We start from the raw sequence: 22,694 nt of genomic DNA, 5'->3' as shown, positions 1-22,694 counted from the left end.
AAAAAAAGTGAAACGACATGGAAAACACTGAAGTATTTAACAAAGTATCAGTTGGAATTTAGGCCGCTGATGTCCCTTACTTTTTCCCCACATGTGACCATTCTCTGAAAATTACTTTAGCGTTCTTGAGAGCGTGGACACTCTGTTGTCACTTTGTAGACCTTTCTAAAGTTAACGTACATGCTTTCAAGAAGTTTTGAAATTTCTCCATTTTTAAATTCGGCTGTAACGATACCTATGAGTTTGGAAGTTGACTCAGAACAAAAATGAACCTCGAACCCAGGGCTTGTACTGTTTTTCGATATAATGATGATAAAACGCTTCAGGCGCAGAGACGGGGTGAACAAAAGCAACTTAATGTAATTTGATATATATTTGCATATTCCACATGAACTATTAATTTCAAACAATCAAACATTTTTGGCGAACTTTCGTTCATAATATACAAACATGGACAAACAATTCGTCTCTAGTCTTTCCGAAGAACACCATTTGTTTCCAGTACTTCTTGATAGATAAGCAGTTTATAGATTAGAAACAAAATTAAAAAAAGTTCAAAATTCAAAACTAAAACACCAAAACACTTAATATAAACAACAATAACAAATATATACTTCTTATACTAAAAACGCGCAATCTTGTCACCAGGACTTTCTTAAAATTACGTGTCAGCGCTGATTCAAAAAGCCCTAGGAACTAGACTGGAACACACGTAAATAAAAAACGCACATAAAAAAAAACAAATCTAGTGGTATACTATACTAAGTTGGTTAGGAAACTGTACGAGTGTTCACCGAAACTAATTAGAAACTTTTGGAATAAAAGGTCATAGAAATTAGTCCCAAGATCTAAATTTTAAACTCCACAAGGATAGGAATTTCGTAGGTTAGCCAATATAATTCGATTACATTTTCTATAAAAAAAAATGTTAAACTGACGTGAAAACAAAAACCTAAAGATATAAAAACACTGAGGAATTCTGCTGCCCTATGAGTGATTCTGCTTCTTCATGGTTTTCTTTGTATATATCTCTTCCATATTTTCCGCATTTATTTCACAACTTATAAATCCAATATGATGGACCAGTTCATTTGAAACACCTGTATAAAGACAGATGGAATTAATTTTCGGAGTTATCTGACATGCACACGAATCTATTAAGCGTCTGAAGAACTTTCCACCGATTGCTTTAATGCTATCGCGATTTCCATCTCTTCTTGCTGCGCTAATTCTTTTAACCTTTTCTGTCTCTCCATTTCCTCACGTTCACTCTCGCGTTTCGCCCATTCTAATTGACTATCTTCACTTTTTGGTCGGTCCTTCTGAAAGTAAAACAAAAGTTTAGTGTGACGTACACTATGACGAACAGTAACGTACAGAGAATTTAAAAGTGTCGAGATCATTTCGAACAAAAGATTTTGCTAACAGGACCTTGTAAATTGTGCAAAATGGTGTATAAAAAAATGCAAATGGGCACATCTTTTTTGAAAATGCGGCGTAAATATTGCGAATTTTTCGCTTAAATCCGATATGTAAAGTGAACTTTGTAAAATTGCAAACTAGCTAGATTAGAAGGTAAAATGCTTGTTTGAAAAAGTGCAAATTCGCAATAATTAATTTTAATTTTTTTTTTCATCAATCCCTAAGGTAACTTTGTTATGTTTAGAAACTGTATCACGAGTTACGAAGCTGACACAAGCATAACATTAAAAGAAAGTTGTTAAATATAAAAGAATGGAACATCATACTTCCAACTGCTATAAAAAGTCGATGCTTATTACCGAAAGAATTTTTATCTTAAAAAAATAGTTTTTTTATTTCTTATGCGAAAACCTCTATGAAGGAGCAGTAACTAGTAGCAACTTAAACTACAATCGTCCACAAAATATAGCAAGGCGTTCTTGGCTAAAAATTTCTCTACAAAATCCCTCCTCCCTTTTCAATGTGCATAGCGTACGTCTTGATTCCACAATTTGGAGATTCGCAAGGGGAGTGCACCACCTCAATTTTAAGTCAGTTTTTAATTCGTTTCATAATTCATAGTTCGGCAACTTAATATTCTATGAAGCCCTTCATTACCTTTCCTTTCTCTTGCTTTGCAGCCGAGGCGTTGTTACCAAATGCGAACCATGGGTCATCTTTTCCAGCCACCGTCTCATTAGTTGTCGACGACGCAAATGGGTCAGAACTTGTTGACGACGAGGCAGCGAAGGGGTCAGCAGCTGAACTTGAAGAAGCGAATGGGTCGGATGAAGTCGTTGCAGATGCAAACGGATCAGCTGTATTTGTGGAAGAAGAAAACGGGTCTGATCCACTACCCTTCGGCTCAGTTTTAAACAGGTCGCCCGAATTTGTGGTGCCAAATGGATCGCTTGAGGCGAAAGGGTCAGAAGTAAAAGGGTCGGTTGTCGGCGTTTTTGATATTTTTTCTGGCAGAGCTAAATTATCGGTTTCGTCGCTCGGCGTTGCAGCAAACATGTCGTTACTGGCGAATGGATCACTTGAGACGGACTAAAAATTTAGAAAATATAACTAAACAACAAAAAAATGTTCTATTTAAATAAATATTGAGTTGTGAAGTAGAATCTCGGTAGCTGAAACCTAAAAAGCAGTGGACGAAGCATACGATCAAAGAAGCATACGATCATACGAGCATACGTGTTTTGCGATGTCAACGTTACTAAAGTGACCGTGAATCCACCACATGAAAGACCGAGTTAATATATATCATAGGTTTTAACAAATCTTGTTACAAAAATGTTGCTCTTAATTTGATTCACAAAACAAAAACGTTAAATTAAAACGTGGGCATGTGACGTGACGTGACGTGGGCATGTGACAGATTTATGCTACCTCAGACGATTTGGATTTCGCCGCAGGAAAAGCCGCAGTTGTGGACGGAGGGGCGGCGAAAGCACCACTGCCAAACGGATCCAGTGATCGGAAAGGATCGGTGCCAGATGCTCCTGGTGATTTGGTTGGTTCTAAATACAGAGAAATGGCTTGAAATGATTATAGTTGTTGAGCGGTAACTTGCAACATGGAAGCGACTTTCGGTAACTCGCAATTTCAAGGCGACTTTCAGTAACTCGAAACTCAAAAGCGGGTTTCGTAACTTGCAAATTAGAGGAGACTTTCGGTAACTCGCAATTTCAAGGCGACTTTCAGTAACTCGAAACTCAGAAGCGGCTTTCGTAACTTGAAAATTAGAGAAGACTTTCGGTAACTCGAAACTCAGAAGCGGCTTTCGTAACTTGCAAAATTAGAGGCGACTTTCAGTAACTCGAAACTCAGAAGCGGGTTTCGTAACTTGCAAATTAGAGGAGACTTTCGGTAACTCGCAACTTGGGTACAGTAGTGTCAGTACTTAACAGCTACGATTTTAACCACAATTTGTACCAAATTTTTAAAGGCAATCTTTTTCCTGACTTATACAAAAAATTAAATCAATTTTACTTAGGGAGAACTTAGTCAATGATCACACTATGTGTAACAACGAAGGGTTAATGATAACTATGTATGTTGTGGTTATCAACATTTATTTTTGTCTATATATTAAAAAAAAGCTCCGTAGACACTGACACAGGTACTTATTTTTCTTCTTAACATTCGGAACAAGAAGGTAAGGGTAATTCTCTACATTCAATGTCTAAACTTTTCTTTCTTTCGTCACTCACCTGGTGGTATTGCAGCGGAGCTTGATGATTTGAACGGGTCAGATTTGAAAGGATCATTATCCTGTAAAAAAAAAAAAAAAGTTGGTAAGTTTGAAACTGCAAGAAGTACCTCACTCGCGGTTTTATTCGCGCGATTTGTTTTCGTGCATTCGCTTGACCCAAAAAAGACGAGCGAAAATCAGCAAGTTGCTACGCGAAAAAGAAATATGCGCGGAGATTAATACACGCGAAAATTGTAGTCTAAGTAGTTCATTCTTACTGAATGCATTTACCAAAACATTGTCGTTTTTGTCTTTTTATATGACATATGGAAGAACAATAGCCTGTGCTATAAAGACTTCTTCAAGCATAAAAAAGAAACGTAAATTAGTAGAGGTACTGAGGATAACAAATCGAAAACGTGTCGTAAAAAAAGAGAACAAAACCCAATACATAATTAGCGACAGGATAAAAATAAAAACATATCGGATGAACAAACCTGAAACGGGTCCCCGGAAAATGGATCTTCAGCGAAGGATACCGTTTTAAAGGGATCCGATTTGAATGGGTCATCAGAGCTGAAAGGATCGGGGATTTCTAAAACATAAACAAAATGGTAAAAAACCTGGGCGTGCAAGGTTGTATATGACTTCCCTATAAAAATTTACAAAATTGGCGTATATTTTTACGTGGATGCGCGCGCGTTCTGGTAGGTTAAAAAGCAAGATCATTTAGGGAAAAATCCTTATTAATACATTTCACATTTTTTTAGAAATATATAATCCAAAAGCACTGAAATTAATCTTTTTAAGTAGTAGGTAGTAAGTAGTCATTAAAATGTCACAACGCAAAATGAAAACCTTTTATCACACGGAAGTCGTCTATATGCAGATTTTTATATAATTTCAGAGAAAGTGACAGTTGCAGTATAATATATAAAAAAATCATGGATACTACTTATTGGCGTTAAGTTTTATATGAAGGCGTTATTGCTTAGGTCAGGGCGTTAAACGGACTAGAGTTATGTTTATATGTGCGTATCAGGGCGTATGGCTTTTTAAAGTAAAGCAAATACATGAGTTTATTTGATATGCCAAACATTTCTTAAAAATTTCACAAAAAAGGGTATAAATTTCGAGGGATAAAGTTTCACCAACAGTTTTATACAGTCTGAAATTTGCGAAATAAATAGTATACTCTGTGCAAAATATTATCGCTACAGCGGATTATGTTACATTCGACCTCTGTTTTAAAGAGAGGCTTGGTAGGGCAATACGGAACAATAACGTCACTAGGACTGTACTTGCTAAGAATGAATGAAGTCACGCACGAAATGTAGTATTGATTGCGAAGACAACAAAAAACCAACATTTCAAAATTATTAGAACATTATATAACTCGTTACCTGACGTGCCAAAAGGATCTGATTTGCTTTTAAATGGGTCGCTTTCCTGTAACGAAAACAAAGCGATGGAGAATATAAACACTGAATCGCTTCCCAAAAAAGATTCTAAGCCTGGCTCATTTGTGAAGGTAACCTGCTCTTAAACTCATAAAAAAGATTTTTAAAAAAAGAAAACTTCTACCTCGTTATCTTCGTCGATTTTACCAGACGAACCAACACTAAATCCACTAATACTGCTCACTGGACTACTGCCGGCCTGAAAAATAAACATATTTAATAAGAGTCCTCGTTTATTTTTGCAGGTCGGAAGTAGCTGACTTGCAAAAAACAAACAAGGATAAACAATATTCAAAGCAGCTGGAAGCTAGAAACTTGCACAGGTACAAGAATACCTTTTTATTAAAACGTTCACCTCAGTGGCATTGGTTTTTGCAAGTACAAAAGAAATTATATAGACCTTAATTTTTCTGAACGACGTACAATATTACCAAGTATTTTGAAAAAAAAGCATTTTTTTAATAAAAAAATACCAAAAGCACACTTTTTATGGTCTTAATTATGTTTTGTGGTGACCATTTCTTTTTCCTGATTAATAACAATTTTTTAAATTTTTTTTCAGGTATTTTTTTCGCGTAACTTGAAGAATAATTCGTGGGTATATAGTTCTGAAACAAAAAGTAAAACTTCGCGACAAGCGTGAACAATTTATATCCGCAAAAAAATTAGTACCATTAAGGCGATGCTCACTGCCTGAGGGGAAACAAGGAAAATAATCTCTAAGGTGATTACTAAGCTAGTATCGGACAAGGTCACTTAGGGCTGGAAATATCACTCCTGCATCAGCCATGTACCCTGGATGAACCTTCTCTGTGTCAATCCAGAAAAGAAACAGTGAAAGAAACTTACTGTAGCTCTTGCACTGATCTGATCAACATCCTTAAACCTCGTTTCAAATGTGTCATTGAGTGAGGAGAATTCGTTCAGTGAAGCTGTACTGTTTACTGTTGTACTGCTGTTCGCCATGGCGGTGTATTGTGTTATCTCTTCTTTCAATGAATTGTTCTCTTCATTCAGTTCTTTCACTTTGTTTTGTCCCTAATATAGTTATTCCTGTTAGTAAAGCTACGTGTTTTGCAGGTAAGCAGTAACGCTTTGCATGTTTCTCAGGGTTGCCCCTCTTTTTTTAGAATCATATTTGCGGACATTTCAGGATTTATAATAAGAATTTTTTAGTCTTCTTCAAAATAGCAGATGGTATTTTTGTAAAAAAAAAATCAGAAGATTAATAACATTTTCATATTTTTCAACAGAAATTAAGCATATTTGAGGAGATTATCAAGTAATGTCATGAGTAGAGAATAAATTTCGGCTGTAGCCATTGTAGCATTTCACATACTTTACCACATAGTTTTTTTTAATTTTAAAGGACTTTTGAGAAAGTGTGGCAATTCTGTTACGTATTAATTTTCTCATACAGAAATAAATGTCGCGCGAGTTTAAATTTCACAATTAAAAGTGGGAGGGGGCGCAGCAAAATTCAGGCTTTAGAGAATATATGCGTTTTGTTCGCTCCTTGAAGAAAAGTATATTTTTGCACTTGTCAGTTTTGCGTTTTGCCTGTAATCTCCGTACTAAAGTTCGCCAAAATAACTTTTTCGCGAAATTTAGTACGCGCAAAACTTATTACGAATGAACTATATTAAAATTACACACTAAGAAGACCAATAAGCATGTATAAAAACAAACCAAAAAAAGAAACAAACAAACAAACAAAATTAATCACCTTTAATATTTCCGACTTCGTGGCCGCAACTTTATTCTTCAACGAAGCCAATTCTTGTTTATTCGTTTCAATATCTTGTTCAATTTTTGCTTCTTCTTTTCTCAATTCTTCAAGTTCTTTTCGACCTTTCTGTAGCTCTTCTTCTTGATCTTTTACACTGGTTTGTTGAGAGGCCAGCTGTGATTTTAGCTGATTCAGCATTTGTTGTTCGTCTTGGCACTTTGAGTTAATGTCTTTTAACATGGTTTTATATTTTGTGCGTTCTTCATCGAAACCATCTAGACGGTCTTTCGCTTCTGTCTTTTGTTTTGTTAGTATGACCAGACCTTTGTTGGCTTTTTCTAACTCCACTTGCAAATCCTAATGTTAAACCAAAAACATGTATATTGCAGCGCAAAAAGATACAATAACTTTCCTCTACAGTTTTTTGTGGCGCAGCCCCCAATATAAGATGGATTTTTTTTAATACAAAGATAGTTCTGATTAAAGTACAATCATTCTGTTTTTCACTTTCTTTTTACATTTGTCTTACCTAAAACCATTGCTTAATTTGACTAATAATATTTCTACGTTTGGTTGCTTCGACTTAAGGCGAAAGTTTACTTCAATCGCAAAGTACGACGTATTTAGCGCTGCGCGGTCGTGCATCCAAGCGACACAATGTCCAGATTAAACAGGAATGCACGCGAAAACTCAAAATGGCGGCGATTCTAGCAAATTACGTCATTGTACACTGCACCGCAAAACGAATAGCGCAGGCAAAAGCGCTCATAAATATTTCGCAATATTAGGCGCTTTAACTGACATGCTAAAAAATTTCGATTACATCTTGCTTTAAATCTGAAAAATTTAAGCGAAAACAGCTTTGGATTTAAAAGTAATTAAATGCAAGAAGAAACAGATAGGACGCAAACATAGACCGCAATTTCATAAGATTACTATCCTTTGTGCTACTTGCAGTGTCAGGGCGTCTTCTATTTCTGTTAAGAGAATTTTACCTACCTCAATTTCAGTTTTACGTTTTCGAATCGCTTCTTCAGTTTGGCTTATTTCTTGCTGCAGACTTGCCTTCTCTCTACAAGCAAATATAAAAAAATTAGGGGTGACTACATGTAACACTACATGTGGAACATGAGGATGGCATCCAGTTTAGATAGCTACGCATGGCCATCATCGTCCATGTTGTGTTTTCGTGAAAAAAAGTAGTGTTAAGGGAAATAATAGACGATGTAAATCTTTCTTTTTTGTTTCTTGTTTATGAAGACAGAATTTTAGAAGAAATGGAACTCAAATCCTAACATGATACAACAGCAAACAAGTGCCGTGTTAAGAACGTTATCATAGAATGGGTTTATCTACGTTTATTAAAATAAATTTCATTTACGAGCACATTACTTTCTTTTTCTAGTGAGTGTGCGCAATGCATCCAAAATGTTGCTCAACAAACAGGGAAGAAATAAAGTATTGAGGACTGGTAGTTGATTCCCTGAATTTAAATATTTTCCTAATTCATATTCCCTGCGGCAGTAAATAATGTTAAAAACGTGAAAATTTCATTTAGCTAACAGCGTCAAAAAGACAACAAATTGCAACCAACTATTGACAATTTATTTTGCGCCACCCTCTCGGAAATTTTGCTTGCGCTTTTCCAAAAAGACATCCTCTTACAAACGCGCGAAACAATCACTAATTCGTTAAGTCTCGTTAGGACAACGTTTCGCTGTTTCGGCATACATACCTTCCTAGCGTTTCGATGTCAGTTGTGATTTTATCGAGCTCTTTTATGGCGCTAAAGTCGTTACTCGTTGATTGTATCGTTATCGAAGATAAATCCTATAACGAAATAATAAAATTGTGGTTATAAAGTTGCTAATTTTTTTTTTAAAGCAGTAAATTTACGTGAAGTAATTCAATACCATCTCTCTTCTCCCCTGTAACATTCATATACGACAAAATAATCCTTTGGCGACTAACCGCCTTCATTTGGAGGGCATGTTTTTGCACACCAAAATTTGAGGGCAGACTTATTTGAATAAACAAAAGGCATGGGAGATTTATTGTTTAAAACAAAATCAGTTTTAAAATAAGATCAAGGAGATTCACTCAACTATTTATTTCGGCCGTAGAGAAAGAATAGATAGCAAGATAATATGCAGTATCTAACAACAACATTCCCCGAAAGCGACTGGTAGCCTGGTGGAAGAGCGTTCGCCTCCAGTGCAGAATATCGGGGTTCACATCCCGGCTGAGTCATGCCAGAGACTATAAGAGTGTAAATCGATCGTTTCTGCTTAACGTTCAGCACGAGAATAGTTTTGATATCTTGGGCGGTTGTCTAGTTAAGCGATTGCTGTGCGCGCACGACTTTTTTTAGCTTAAATGAGAGTTTTAAATGCACTAGGATCTCCTTCGCAAGGCCATCGGTGATAACAGTAACAATAGGAACTCCAAAAGCTATCCTGAGTAAATAACCTAATAACAATAATAGAATGTGCTTTTGTAAAAAGTTGAAACTTTCACGACATTATTCTAGTATACAAGTTAATTGTCCAGTGGATGGAATATTACTTCTATTCAATACTGTTTCCTTTTTCCCTCTGTTAAATTCCGTTCATTAAAAAACGAAAAACAGCATTAAAATAGATGAAGAACATTAACACCTTCCACTTTTTTTCTCTTCTCCACACAAATACACAGCGTAAAAACGTAAAAAATAACCTGGATGGAGCACAATTTTAATATTCCTCCATCACCCTTTATCTTCCCTTTGAACTAAAGATACTCACACTAGTGACGACAGATGTACGAGCGAATAACCTGGATGGAGCACAATTTTAATATCCCTCCACCACCCTGTATCTTCCCTTTAAACTAACGCTACTCACACTAGTGACGACAGATGTACGAGCAGATGGAGGTATCATTTCAGTTGGTAGCGTCTGTGGCAATTCTTTACCAGACCTCTAATATAAAAAGCATATAATTTATACACAACATAAAGTCTGATTTTAGTTGAAAACTTACAAACTTCCAAAAAGGCGTGGTCACACTACCTAAACCAGATAGGACGTTCGATAACACTTACTTTAAATGATATTAAATACATGGCTAAAGCGAACTGTTCAGAATTGAGTTGTCCACTGCTGTTCGTATCACATAGATTCCTATCAATACAAGAGAAAGTTTTTGGCACTATTATTCCTATTTAAAGACCAGGTAGGTAGATTTTATTATTTGTCAACTGAGAAAAATAAGATTACCATATATGAGCAAGTACACTTTGAGCTAACCCAGATGCTATCAGGATATCTTTTATTTCGGCACCTAAAAATAAAGGTTTTATAAAAATAATTTTATATCAGACTACTGAATAGTTTTCTCCTTGACATGCCCATTTTTATGAAGACAAATTTGCGCCGACTTCACGATTTTCCAGACATTCCTGACATTTTTAAACTAAAACCTTTTTTGAACTTGACTCTCCTCATTTTTCCTATAGTTACAGCTAATGAACCAGCTGACTGTTTAAGAATGAAGAAAAAATGCAATAGACATGAAGAAACAAAAGATGAAACAAATACAAGCTGAAGTTAAAGATAAAAACTGATAAAAAAACATTACATTAAATAATATGTTTTACGAGGACAGAGTGGAAAGTTTAAAATTCCTGTCATTTTATAAAAATACCCAAATTTTCCTGAAATTTTTTTCAACAGTTTGCCTGTATTTTCAATATTCTGTATTTTCAATATCCTGTTAACGCAACTTCATGCACTGTCGTGCAAATGTTTGCTATATGCAAAGAAGATTGTGTGGAAATAGCACAAGAAACACAGGAAAAATCTAACACAGAAGAGAAGCTAAAATCAAACGTTTATGAACCACGACAAACTTGACAAAAAGCTAATAAGTCATTTTGTTATCTTACATTTTAAGAAAAATACAAATGCAAGCCTGTAAGATGGAGTTTTAGGACATGGGTTCCTTTCAAATTAGAAAATAAAAAGACATCTTTTTCCGAATTTACTAAAACATGTTCCATAGTTAAAGTACCTGAATCAATAGCAGAGATGGTAATAATGTGATAAGCTCACCTGATACTAAACCATCATGATCTTTATCCGCCTGTGCAAACATTTTGTCATACTTTGCCTTGTCAGCAGGGGTGACAACCCATGACTTGCCAGCTGTTATAGACTGAAGACGTAAAAAAATTTAAATATTTTTAGATTGACACCAAACAATCATCAACATCTCTAATAATAATAGCCGTATTCTGTTTTTGCAGGATTTTTTAGCTGTACTACGGCACACAAAATCTGATATGTGGGGGTTGTATCAACCCGTAGATTTATACAACCGGCCACAGGAAAAACGTCGTGCTACAGGCACAGGAAATACGGGCGACTCTGTAAATTGTTTAACGGGTTAATGACTAGTCTCTAATAATAGCTAATTTTGAAGTTGTGCTATGAACACACCAAATAGCAAAGGCTATACACGCGTTTTTTATAATGGAAAACAAATTACTCAATGTTTCCTAAATTTTTCTCTTTTGGTCGACTGTTGCTTAGTCGTTGATTGTTGACTTTGTACCTGAAAATATCAAATGTTTGTTTGTTGTTGTTGCTCAGTTAGGTATGAAATTCAACTCTAGGTTTGCTTAAGTTTTTTCTGCACAACTTACATAATTTTCACAACAAGATATGTCTGGGAAACTATTGTTTTCTCATAATTTTCATTTTTGCATTCTTTTTATATTTACTCTGAAGCTGGCTGGCTGTTGCTTTGTTTTTAAGGGCTTTGGGCTTCGAGTTGGTTTGGTTCAATATTCTAAGCAGCTAATGACAAGTAGCATTTAACTGTCAAAGCACACACCATTAACAAATAAATAAATAAATCTACATACTGGTGTATAAGAACTAGTGGTGCTTGATTTAGGTATATAGCCAATAGATGAGGGCATAGAAGTGTGTGTAGGTCCAGTCTTTCTCTTAGATGGTGGGATTAGATGTGTAGGAAGAATAGTGGGAACTTTCTCACCATCCAATGCTCGGTAAACTAAATGCATCACCTACAAAACAAAACTGATATTTGATTCTGCATCGTCATGGGAACATTTTTACCATTCATGCTCACAAATACTCGTTCAGCAATATTCTTTTTCCTTATACTTAACCTACTTCAACTTTCATAGTTTGCTTTTGTATAAAGTTTATTTTAGATTTTCATCAGTTTCTTACGAAAATGTTTAAAAAAACTCCTACAGGAAATACTTATTATGCGAGTCCTTTAACTGGCTGGGTCTTAATTATCTGACACTACCAGATAAACAACCTTTTTAAATTTTTGTTGGCCCTTGCCAATGTAAATACTGATGGGAAAATAGCACTCAAAGTTGGCAATTTTTTCTGACATGAAAATATTTGAAGTGGAAAGACTGATTTGTCATGATAATGTTACGAAACAAACTAACCACTGCAAATTCATCTCGATCAAGGTGACCATCTTCATCAATGTCTGATATATCCCAGATCTAAAACATATTAATGTTGATAATAAAACATTCAAGTTATTTTCATTTTTATAACAAAATCTTTACAGTATAAAATAAGAAATCCGAAATTCAATTACTATTCAAGTATGTATACTCACAGCATGAATTTTGGAATTACATTACACATATGAAATGCATAGGTCAATGTGAAAAAGTCTGGAATCAACATTTTCGAAACATTTAAAAATTAATTTAATTTTTGTCCCAAATATAACAGGACTGCTTTAAAATAGCAGACTGTTTCAGGATTGTTAGATTCAAGTCAAATTAGTGATAAGTTGCATAATGAGTTTCAACTACACTTAAAATAGAGAGGCTCTGATGATTTCATACAAAATCATGCCTGCGGCGCAACGAAATGCAAACTTACCTGTTTAAGAACATCAACAGATAATTTTGAGTTGAGTAGAACCTACAACCAAAGAAAAATTGAGTAACAGTGGACAGCACACTAGAGAAGTTCGGTAAAACAATACACATCTAATATATTAGATGTGATGTAAAGGTTAATTCCTAATAAATTTTTGCATTTCACATTTTGTGTAAGTGGATATGTGCACATGCTTACACACGCATTTCATAACAAAAGGTTCATAGCAGATAAAAATTTTGATTTGCAATATATAAAATGAGGAGATGAAGAGAAAAAAACACAGAAAATATTGAATTTATGACTCTTTATGAGCTTTTATTGTGACTTGGATCAAATTTTGAAAAAAAGACAGAAATATATATCTTGTGAATTAAACCGAACGAATCTTGTTAATTCTTCAAACAGAGAATAAAAACCCGGAAAAAAATTTAAATGACTCACAGGTCTAACTTGATCACCAGAAAGCAAGCGTCCTTCTTTTGGCTTTAAACTCTAAAATATTACAAAACTTAATATCTTACAATACCTTTTGTAGAATGATGCTGACAATCCAACTTGTAACTCTACCTATATTCTTAACTTACAAAAAAAAACTATCAACGTTAAAAAATTTGATGGAACAAGAGAGCATATGGAAATAACAATGAAACATTTTGATTTAAATAAAAGTCAGAAGTGAAAACCTGCTAGAAACAAATGTGGTTCTTTTAAACAAAAAGTTATACAACAGACTAAACAATCTGGCAGCAAATTGCTGTTCAAAAACATATCACAAAATAGTTAATAGCCTTTAATCCGTAGGCAACATTTTATATAACTTGGAAAAGATAGTATTGTTAAACACAATGAACACAGTCTTTTTTAGGATGATGATTAATGATGTCGATGCGTTTGGTAAGGGTGCTGTACACAGCACAAATTCAGTATTTTAAGACATCTTTTCATGCGCAGTGCATTAGTCAACTTCTCTTTGCTATTGATAGTACATTAAAGTCATTTGTCTTTGCGTGGACCGCGCTTTTCAAAAAAGCTTACATCAAATATGCCATCATATTGCAATTTTTCTTTAGCCTTGATTCCCCAGCTTGTTGTATCTGATTGTGGAATTGTTGGTTTGACTGGTTGAGTTACCACCCTGGGTGAGTCTCCCTATTAGAAAACATAAAACAATCTTAATTACATGTTTCCAGATACATAATTATAATTATACATTAGCTATGTACATTGCAAAAGGTGTAACAGAAATGTTACAGGATTTTTTAATAGCTAGAACTGAAATACAAATTTATCTACTCTCCTATCTAAACATGCAAAATTCCGAAATTTTTAAGTGCAATTTCTTTGTATGTGTTGCTAACATACTGCCGCACATGGTGCAGTGAGTTTGTCTGCAGCTCCCACTTCTAGGGACTGCAAATCGAATCCTGCTCGCTGTCAAGCAGTATGTTATGACGTATGTGATACTCAGAGTAACTCTGCTTTAATTTTATTACACAGATAAAAACCATTCTCAGTAGAGTATGCACACATGAATGCATCATAATAAAGATTTATTTTCTTTGAATGTTTTTTTACAAAACAAAAAAAACAAAAAGAAAGGTTTATTACAGTGCAATTGAGTGTTTTCAACCGTTTTTGAGACATTTTACTGGTTACAATTAGGCTTTCATTACTGGCACTGAAAAACCACAAAAACAAAATATGCTAAGCTCTAAACAAAACAAATAAACTGCTTAGTTTCACAGCCACAAAACAGCAGCAGCACTGATTGTTCAAGAAATTAGAATAAACTAACTTGATAGTTAACATAACCTGTCTGAATACAAATAAAGTTTCAAAATCTCAACACTTAGTCATTCTTCTTTGATCATAAATATTAAATTTTAGTGTAAAATCACATTTAGCTAAATGACAATGAATTTAAAATTACTTAAAAATAAACTGTTTTTGTATGTTGTGAGTTAATTTAAAATGAATTGCGTATCGAATGGGTGCTTTTAATATTCAACTACATAAAGATATGACATCCTTTCCATGCATTGTTTTGTTTAAACGGTGAGCTCTATTTAAAACTCTTCTTTATTGTAATTTTTTGGGGTAATGAATGATTTATTAGTATTAACCTAGACTTGGTCCATACATCATGACCTTGGTAAGATAAAAGGAAAACTTAATGTAGACATAAAAAAATCAGCTGCAAAAAATTATAATTTTGAATGAGCAAAAATCACAAAAGAAAGAAATTTCACCAGTATTGCCTTTCAGCAAGGTCTTGGAGTTTAATTTCTAAACACACTGACTTACCATGTTTGGTGGTGAGCATGGTAAGGCCAAGTTTTTTAATGAAATATCTTTACCATTTTGTGCTAAGGAAATTAATTTTAATGCGATGTAGAAGCCCTGTAAAAAAGAAAATTAATTAATGGAAATATGTAGAGGTAAACACTGAAACATGATTGCAAAAAAAGGAGATTAAAAACAAGACACCAAAGTTTGCAAAAAAACAATTTTCTTTTTCCGAAAGACATCAGAATAAAATTTTTCAGAAAATAAAGCATGAGCATGCGCAATAATTAATTCTTATCATATTTTTACAAAAACAAATAGTTGACCTGTTTATCTAAATATCCTTTACTGCCAAAGTCAGCTAGTTCCCAAATCTAAAAACAAAATTTAATGCCATAAAGTCTATAAAAAACAAAAAATTTTTTCGAACCCCTCTACTAAAAATTAAAAACAATGTTGGTATACATACGTTGTGTAAGCTTCCTTCAGGAAGTCCTGATCTTTTCAAAAACCTGGCAGCTTCACTGGCACCAACTGTTCCAGTGCCAGAAGAACTCACCTAAAACAAATGATTTCAAATATAAGAATACTTTAGTCTGACCAACATTACATCATCGTTTTATGTAAAATAAAACCTTTTTTCATATTTTCACGGTTTGGGGATTTGGTATCTGCCAAAATTGTTTCTTATTACATTTTTGGTAACAAGACTATTGTGACAGAAGTTCAACTTTTAAAACAATCTTGTTGCTTTATGGCAGGTTTCCACTTAACTGAATGTGGTTGAATCGGCTGATCGCATCAATTTTACTAAACATAGAACATTGCATAATTTTTCGAATTCGATCAAATAGGACTGCTTTCCACTTTTCGTTGTTCGATTAAAACTTATGCAATGAGATTGATTTACACCCACCTGATGCAAAAAAATCGAAGAAGAAATGAACTTCACTCAGAAGCGGGAAAAAGTGAAAGGTGGCGGAAAACATTTTAAACAAACGAAAATTTAATAGCATATTTGATGCAGCAACATCAATACATTTAAAATGAGCACTTGTTAACAGATCAAAATCCATCACTGGGAAGTGATTATTCACCAATGAATGTTGAGGAATTTGAGATAATATTTGTAGAATAAGTTCGTGGATTTCAGTGTCTTGGGAGACTTCCTCAAAAAGTTTCAAAGTTTCATAAAGCAAAGAGTTTGGAGTTAAATGGCTGAAAAATTTTAGAAAAATAGTACAAATACTTTTAGTTATTGTATTTAGATGTCATAAAAATCTAAGTACATGCTCATGTCATCATTTCATATCAAATTTGTGTTATTGTTTTGAAGTAAATTTGAATAAATCGCCATAGGTTGAGGCATGGTTGAATTTAGGTGAAAGCCAATTTTAATAAAAACACCATCGATGGATTCAATCGATGTGGATCAATTCGGCCACATTCGTTTGAGTGTAAACCCGCCTTAAGGGATCAGGTTTAGATTTAGGTGAAAAGCTAATGAACTGCTGAGCAACTGGCAAGGTTAAAATGCAATATTTTCAGTGTTCAAATCAGACATCAAAATTCAGTTTGCAAAAATTTGCAGACATATTGAAGAAAATCTTTTTGTAGCAGTCATCTGGGAGCATTGCCATTGACGACTTGCTAATATTTATTTTATTGCAGCAATCATTATAGAATGATTGCTGAAAAATATTCACATTTTTGACATTTTCTTTGACGCCTTTTTGATTGGCAAATTGCAAATTGCAACCTGGATATTCGAGACCTCATTTTAATAGAATGACAAAGAATAAAAATAAAAAAAACATAACATAAATGCTAGAGATATCTTTTAAATATTGAGTATCACCCCTGGCAATTTTAACTGAAGCAGAAATAAAAAATGAAATTGCTTATAAAAAACATAAGAAAGATATTTTAACTAAATTTACAACTATCAATAGAAAATACATTTCAAAAATACATATAGAAAGAGAGGCAATCAGACAGAGCTAAAAATCAAATCCTTTGACTATACGACTGCTATACTATATGTTATACGACAGTTTTCTGACACTAAATGTCAGAAAACAGTCGTATAGCAAGTAACAAAAGCAAAACTCTACTAAAATAACATCGATGCAAAGTAAGCTTTACTTACTTGTTGAAAATATGTTTCGTAAATACTTCCATGTTGTTGACATATCTATAGTTAACAAAAGAAAATATAAATAATAATGAAAAATATTTAAACACAAAGTAAAATATTAAGGAAGATGTTGAATGTGGAATTAATATTTGCAAATTTGCCTTGTATTTACATAGTAAATTTGTATTTTTTAATCATGGAAGGACATTCACAATGTTTTGTTGCACTTTACCTTTATTTTTTTGGCTAGTTCGCAAAACAATCATATCGCATAGGCAACCACATTATTGCACTAGGCCAACCTCATACAGTAGTTAATATCAGTGAAACCATTGCATCCTTATATTTCTAGGACCAAAAAACTTTTCTCGGCTTAACGTCCATTTTCCATGCTAGCATGGGTTGGACGGGGTATATTAATGACATCTTCAGATCTGATCTAGACTGTGTTAGATCTAAACTTAACTTCCTTTGTATCAAGTCTGTCCTTATAACCTCCTGCCAAATCTGCCTCTCGGCTTTGCCCAAGGAACTATCAAGTCTCTACACTTTCTTACCCAATTATCCCCCTCTATTCTTTCCAAGTGTCCCAGCCAATTCAATCTTCTTATCCGGATAACATCTTTAATTTTACGGATACTTAGCCTGCTTCTTAGCTCATCTGAACTCTTTCCGTCTCTCAGACTGGCGTTACACACCCGCCTAACCATTCTCATATCATTCCTTTCTAAACAATCAAGATCTTCCTGCTTTATTGATGACGAATGTGCTCCTGTGTGGGTAACTAGGCACCACCTAGCCCAGCCAGCAAGCCTTATGTTTGGGTAAAAAAACAAGAAGAAAGTCTGCAGGGAAAACATCAGGTAAACCCTGTAGATTTTGAATCCATAATATGAATTCACAGCTTTGATGATCTATGATAAGATGATTGACTTGACTTACCTTGGAAAAATTAAAAAATACTTCTCATTTTATACCTTAAATCGTCTGACCACACTTACACATTGCAAGTTTAGAAATTGAAATTAAAAACGTGGCATGCGGCCTTGTGGTTATAGAGTTTGCTCTGTAATCACCAAGTCCCTAGTTTAGTCCACACCGCGGGTATGTTTAGCAAGCTACGGGTCATCCCTTGGCATGTGAGGGAAATTGGGTAGTCAATGCCGATGTATAACTTACCTGTAGGACAATGAACTAATTGACACTATATTAGGTTTATGTATATGCATTATTTTCTTTTCGTTTAGACCAAAACATTCATATGTTAAATAATAACTGAATGGTTTTTATCCATGTTTTGGTCTTATGACAATCTGGTTTTATTGATCTTGTGAAAATCTGGTTTTATTGTTCTTGTGACGAACTGGTTTTCTGCTAATCATGACGATACTCACATGCCCTATCCGGGGCTGTGATTTTGAAACCCAGGACGTCGATGTGGTAGGAGCTGCAGCTATCTCAATGTACATTCACACTTGCATGTCCCTCCCCTTGTGAGGGGTCCGAAACTTGGACGTCCAAAGCTCCAGCTAAACTCCACCAATGAAGATTGAAATGCATTCATTCGTCGTTGGAAAACTTTTGCGTTGGATCTGAAATACAGGATGCTACAGCCTCTGGGCAGCTTCTGGAATGCACATCTGAACAATTGGGGAACATTATAATTCATGCAAATCCAATGATTGCCACGAAACCCTTGGCTGATGCTATGACAATACTTAAATCGGTTGCTGTAGTTCCTGTTGCTCTTGGAGTCCTTCGTTTTGAACTATTTGCTATGAAACAGGACCCTGATGAGCCGTTTCGTACCTTCTCAGCCTGAGTACAGGGTAAAGCCGAGGTTTGTGAGTTCAGGACATTTTTCGACACGACTTGTACAAATTGCAATAATCACATCCATGGTAACGTTTACTATACTGACGAAGTAATTCGTGACGTGCTGCTTAATGGTGTGGCCAATATCAAAATTCGCTGTGAAGCCCTGAGTTTGGATGGGATTCATATCAAGCCGATTCCCCAAGTTGCTGCTTTTGTGGAGACCAGAGAAATCGCTCGCAATGCAAATCCGCCTTTCCTATCGTTATCCGCGATGTCGACTTATCGTTGATCAAAAAATCCTTACTTTAATCAACAACAATCGCCAACTGGTCGAAGTCCTTCACCAAATGCCGCTGAATGTTTAAAAACTGCGAAATGTCCCGATTGTGGCAATACCTACCATCTCTACACACAAAAAACCAGATGATGGAACCGTCGTCCCCATAAGCAAATGACCGGACCAACACATTGGGGCAGATATCCACTATATCTTCAACAAAGGGGAATGGAGACGAGTTGGTATTAAGGACCACCCAACAATTCAGCTAGGACTATCCACACAAAATTGTCGCTATGTACCAGTCACAGCAGTAGCGGACTCTGGAGCCCAGTTCGACTTGTGGTGACTCAGCGAATTCCTTCACTGGCAAGACAAGGTCCAGTCTGATTTAAAACGAGAAGAAGCTCTTTGGGTGATCGAACGAGTCCCGTTTGGCGAACCGGTGGAATGGTGCCACAGGATGGTGAGGAAAGCTGATGGATCCCCACGAAGGATGGTGAACTTATTGCCGCTAAACAAATTCTGCAAATGGGAGACACATCAGAGTCTCCATTCCACGTAGCTCGGAGAGTCCCACGAAAGACCTGGAAGACCGTCACTGACGCTTGGAATGGCTTTCAGTTTCCCGCTTTGCAAATCAAATTGTCATCTTGCGACCTTTATAACACCGTTTGGTCGTTGACGGTACCAACGACTTCCCCAAGGATTCCTTTCTTCAGGGGATGGCTATAACCAACGTTTTGATGCTGTACTCATTGATTTCGAGAGAAAGGAGCGAATTGTTGATGACACACTCCACTACGACACAGAGCTGGACGAGCATTGGTGGCCCACTATCGATCTTCTGTCAATACTTGGGGAGGCTGGTATCATATTGAGCCCCAACAAGTTGCAGTTCGTGCAATGAGAGGTCGACTTTGCTGGATTTCATACATCAGCGGAACACATAGACCCGTTACCCAAATTCTTTGATGCAATCCAACATTTTCCAACTCCGACCTCCACGACAGACATACAAAGCTGGTTTAGCCCGGTCAATCAAGTAGCCAATTATGCTCAGCTTCGGAGTATATGGAACCTTTTCGTCCGTTCTTGTCCCCACGTCATCAATTCGAATGGATTCCGGAGTTAATTCCCGCGTTCAAGCTATCAAAACAATCCATCGTTAAAGCAATCAGAGAGGGTGTAAAAATTTTCGATCCTGAGAGACCCACATGTATGTTTACCGATTGGTCGAAGCAAGGCATGGGTTATTTCCTCCTCCAGAAACATTGCCTATGTCTCTCTCTTCATTCAGGTGTTTTTATCTATTACCGGATCCACCATTATGGTCTTTAGTAGGCCCAATATCGGTGATCGTTTTGGAACTGGGGCAGGCAATCTTCTTTGACTTGCTTAGAGCCCCCTAACAGTCTCGAAATGTGGTTGAATAAACTTTTTAAAAATGTTTATTGAAGTGGCAGACACTGCTTTCTCTGGTATAATGTTTCATTCATTTATAACCCCAGGAACAAATAAAAATTTTCTTTAATCCAATTTTTTTACCTAATGTATACATTCAGAACACAGGACCCACGTTGATACGATGATTATGTGTATATAATTACAAACTAATGCATGAAAACATGGTAATTCTAACAGCCAAAACTATAGAGGGTGACACTTTATTTTAATCAGTGTTCCAAGCTCTCTAGCTACACAAAAAAGGCAAGATGTTGGACATACAGTAGACATCCGTTAATTCGAACACGCAATGGACTAAATTATTGTTCGAATTTAACGAATGTTCGGATTATCGGAAGTTCAGAAAAAACAAGAATTTTAATAAACGTTTAAAGGTTTTATGCTAATATAACTTTATTACAACTTTAGTACAACTTTTTATAAAAATCTTTTAACTTGTTTGCCTGGCCATGGGCAAGGCCTCCAAATTCCTTATGAACTTCATTTTATTGAAATGCCAATTTAATTGATAAATTGAAAGAAATTTTGCCACCACTGATGCAATAAAAATGAATAAAAATTAAAACGTTTTTTTTTATTTTTCAATAAGATTTTATATATCGATACGAATCGAATACAATCGAATTAACGAGCATAATGCAGCCTTGTGACTAAAAAATTGTTCGAATTAGCGAAATGTTCGAATTAGCGGAGTTCAAATTAAGCAGCTCAAAATATAAGACTTTATTAAACCAAACTCAAGGGACTTGGCAATTTGTTCGAAATAACGGAAAGTTTGAATTAAGCGGCATTCGAATTAACAGATGTCCACAGTATTTATTGCACGGTTTAGTATAACACAGAGGTTTCCTTTTTTCATGAAATTTCGGCACTGTATGAAGATGGTTAATATTAAATGAAGATGGTTACATCAAAAAAAAAACAATGTCATACAGAGAATGACATTGTATGAGACAACCATTTTGTGTTGCTCACATGGAAAAATAAGAGCTGGCCTAGCAAGAAGATAACTAGCCACTAGCCATATACAATAAATCTTGGTACATTAGATTTGTTGAAGCTACAATGGCTAAAAAACAATATTAAAGCAAAGCTAATAGCAAGGACTAGGAAGGTAACTAGCATAAAGATATAAAAACTTGTGAAAAAGGTGTATTAAAAACTTAGCTAATATTACTTAACAGCTTATTTAGTCTTTTGAAAGTGTAAAAGATCAGTTTTATTTATGAAAGACATATACACATTTATTATATAAAAAGGCGAATCCATTTTAAAACAAAATGAATAGCTAATTTATTTTTCTAACCTGATTAAGTGGAGGGATCGCTGCCATATTCTTTCAGCCTTCAGGTTGCAATTGATCTATTTTTTACAAAAAGAGGTGTTTATATCACCGCTATTGAAGTATATATTAACAGAAAACATACGCGATCTAGATCATTAGGGGTGTGCTATTTACTTGCGGCATTAGATGCACTGTGCCGTACGGAGTGTGGTTTCTATACGGAGTAATATTCCGTAAAGCTGCTATACGGAGTTTGGTTTAGCTATACGGAGTCTGCCAACGAATATATGATTTTTAAAACTATTTCCGAAAAAATAAAAAATCATCACCATAAAGAACAAGTTAAAAAGACAAGCACATCATTTTTCTACTTTCTTATCCATCGCAAACATACGAAGTATATTGGAGCTACACGGAGTGTCGGAACATTAGTTTGATTGCAGCAAACGGATTATAGGCATACAGATTATAACATACCAAGAGTATGTTATGCATAATTTGCTATGCAGAGTATGCAGAATGTGCTATAAGGTGTATGCCATACGGAGTATGCTATACGGAGTATGCCATACGAAATGTGACATGCTTCATATACGAAGTATGTTATACGGACTGTGACATGCTTAGTATACGGAGTGTGACATTATGAG

The 22,694-nt window shown here is 35.2% G+C and overlaps 1 protein-coding gene across 1 annotated transcript; it reads right to left on the bottom strand.

Annotated features, from left to right (window-relative positions):
* Positions 1-358: 358 nt before the first annotated feature.
* On the bottom strand, positions 359-22,210 carry LOC130630557 (epidermal growth factor receptor substrate 15-like 1). The gene is made up of 25 exons (XM_057444091.1): positions 22,066-22,210; positions 17,210-17,254; positions 15,530-15,619; positions 15,387-15,434; positions 15,079-15,174; positions 13,810-13,923; positions 13,216-13,266; positions 12,772-12,813; positions 12,321-12,380; positions 11,754-11,918; positions 10,939-11,041; positions 10,105-10,168; positions 9,930-10,008; positions 9,730-9,807; positions 8,583-8,677; positions 7,847-7,919; positions 6,845-7,204; positions 5,968-6,156; positions 5,243-5,317; positions 5,062-5,107; positions 4,156-4,253; positions 3,678-3,738; positions 2,854-2,984; positions 2,080-2,511; positions 359-1,322 (listed from the first exon to the last, which is right to left on the bottom strand). Exons 1-25 carry the CDS (start codon positions 22,090-22,092, stop codon positions 1,158-1,160), a joined length of 2,787 nt encoding a protein of 928 aa, XP_057300074.1. The 5' UTR covers positions 22,093-22,210; the 3' UTR covers positions 359-1,157.
* Between the last annotated feature and the right edge of the window lie 484 nt (positions 22,211-22,694).

The sequence above is a fragment of the Hydractinia symbiolongicarpus genome, chromosome 2 (genome assembly GCF_029227915.1).
Source record: "Hydractinia symbiolongicarpus strain clone_291-10 chromosome 2, HSymV2.1, whole genome shotgun sequence".
Lineage (NCBI taxonomy): Eukaryota > Metazoa > Cnidaria > Hydrozoa > Anthoathecata > Hydractiniidae > Hydractinia > Hydractinia symbiolongicarpus.
The sequence above is the reverse complement of the archived record's forward strand: the minus strand, read 5'-3'. Positions and strand labels throughout refer to the sequence as shown.

Coding starts and splice junctions, on each gene's coding strand:
- LOC130630557 (XM_057444091.1), bottom strand. CDS start 22,092: ATGGCAGCGATCCCTCCACTTAATCAG. Junction 12,381..12,771: donor CTGTTGATGTTCTTAAACAG/GTAAGTTTGCAT, acceptor AATATGTTTTAG/ATCTGGGATATATCAGACAT. Junction 7,205..7,846: donor AACGTAAAACTGAAATTGAG/GTAGGTAAAATT, acceptor GTTTAACATTAG/GATTTGCAAGTGGAGTTAGA.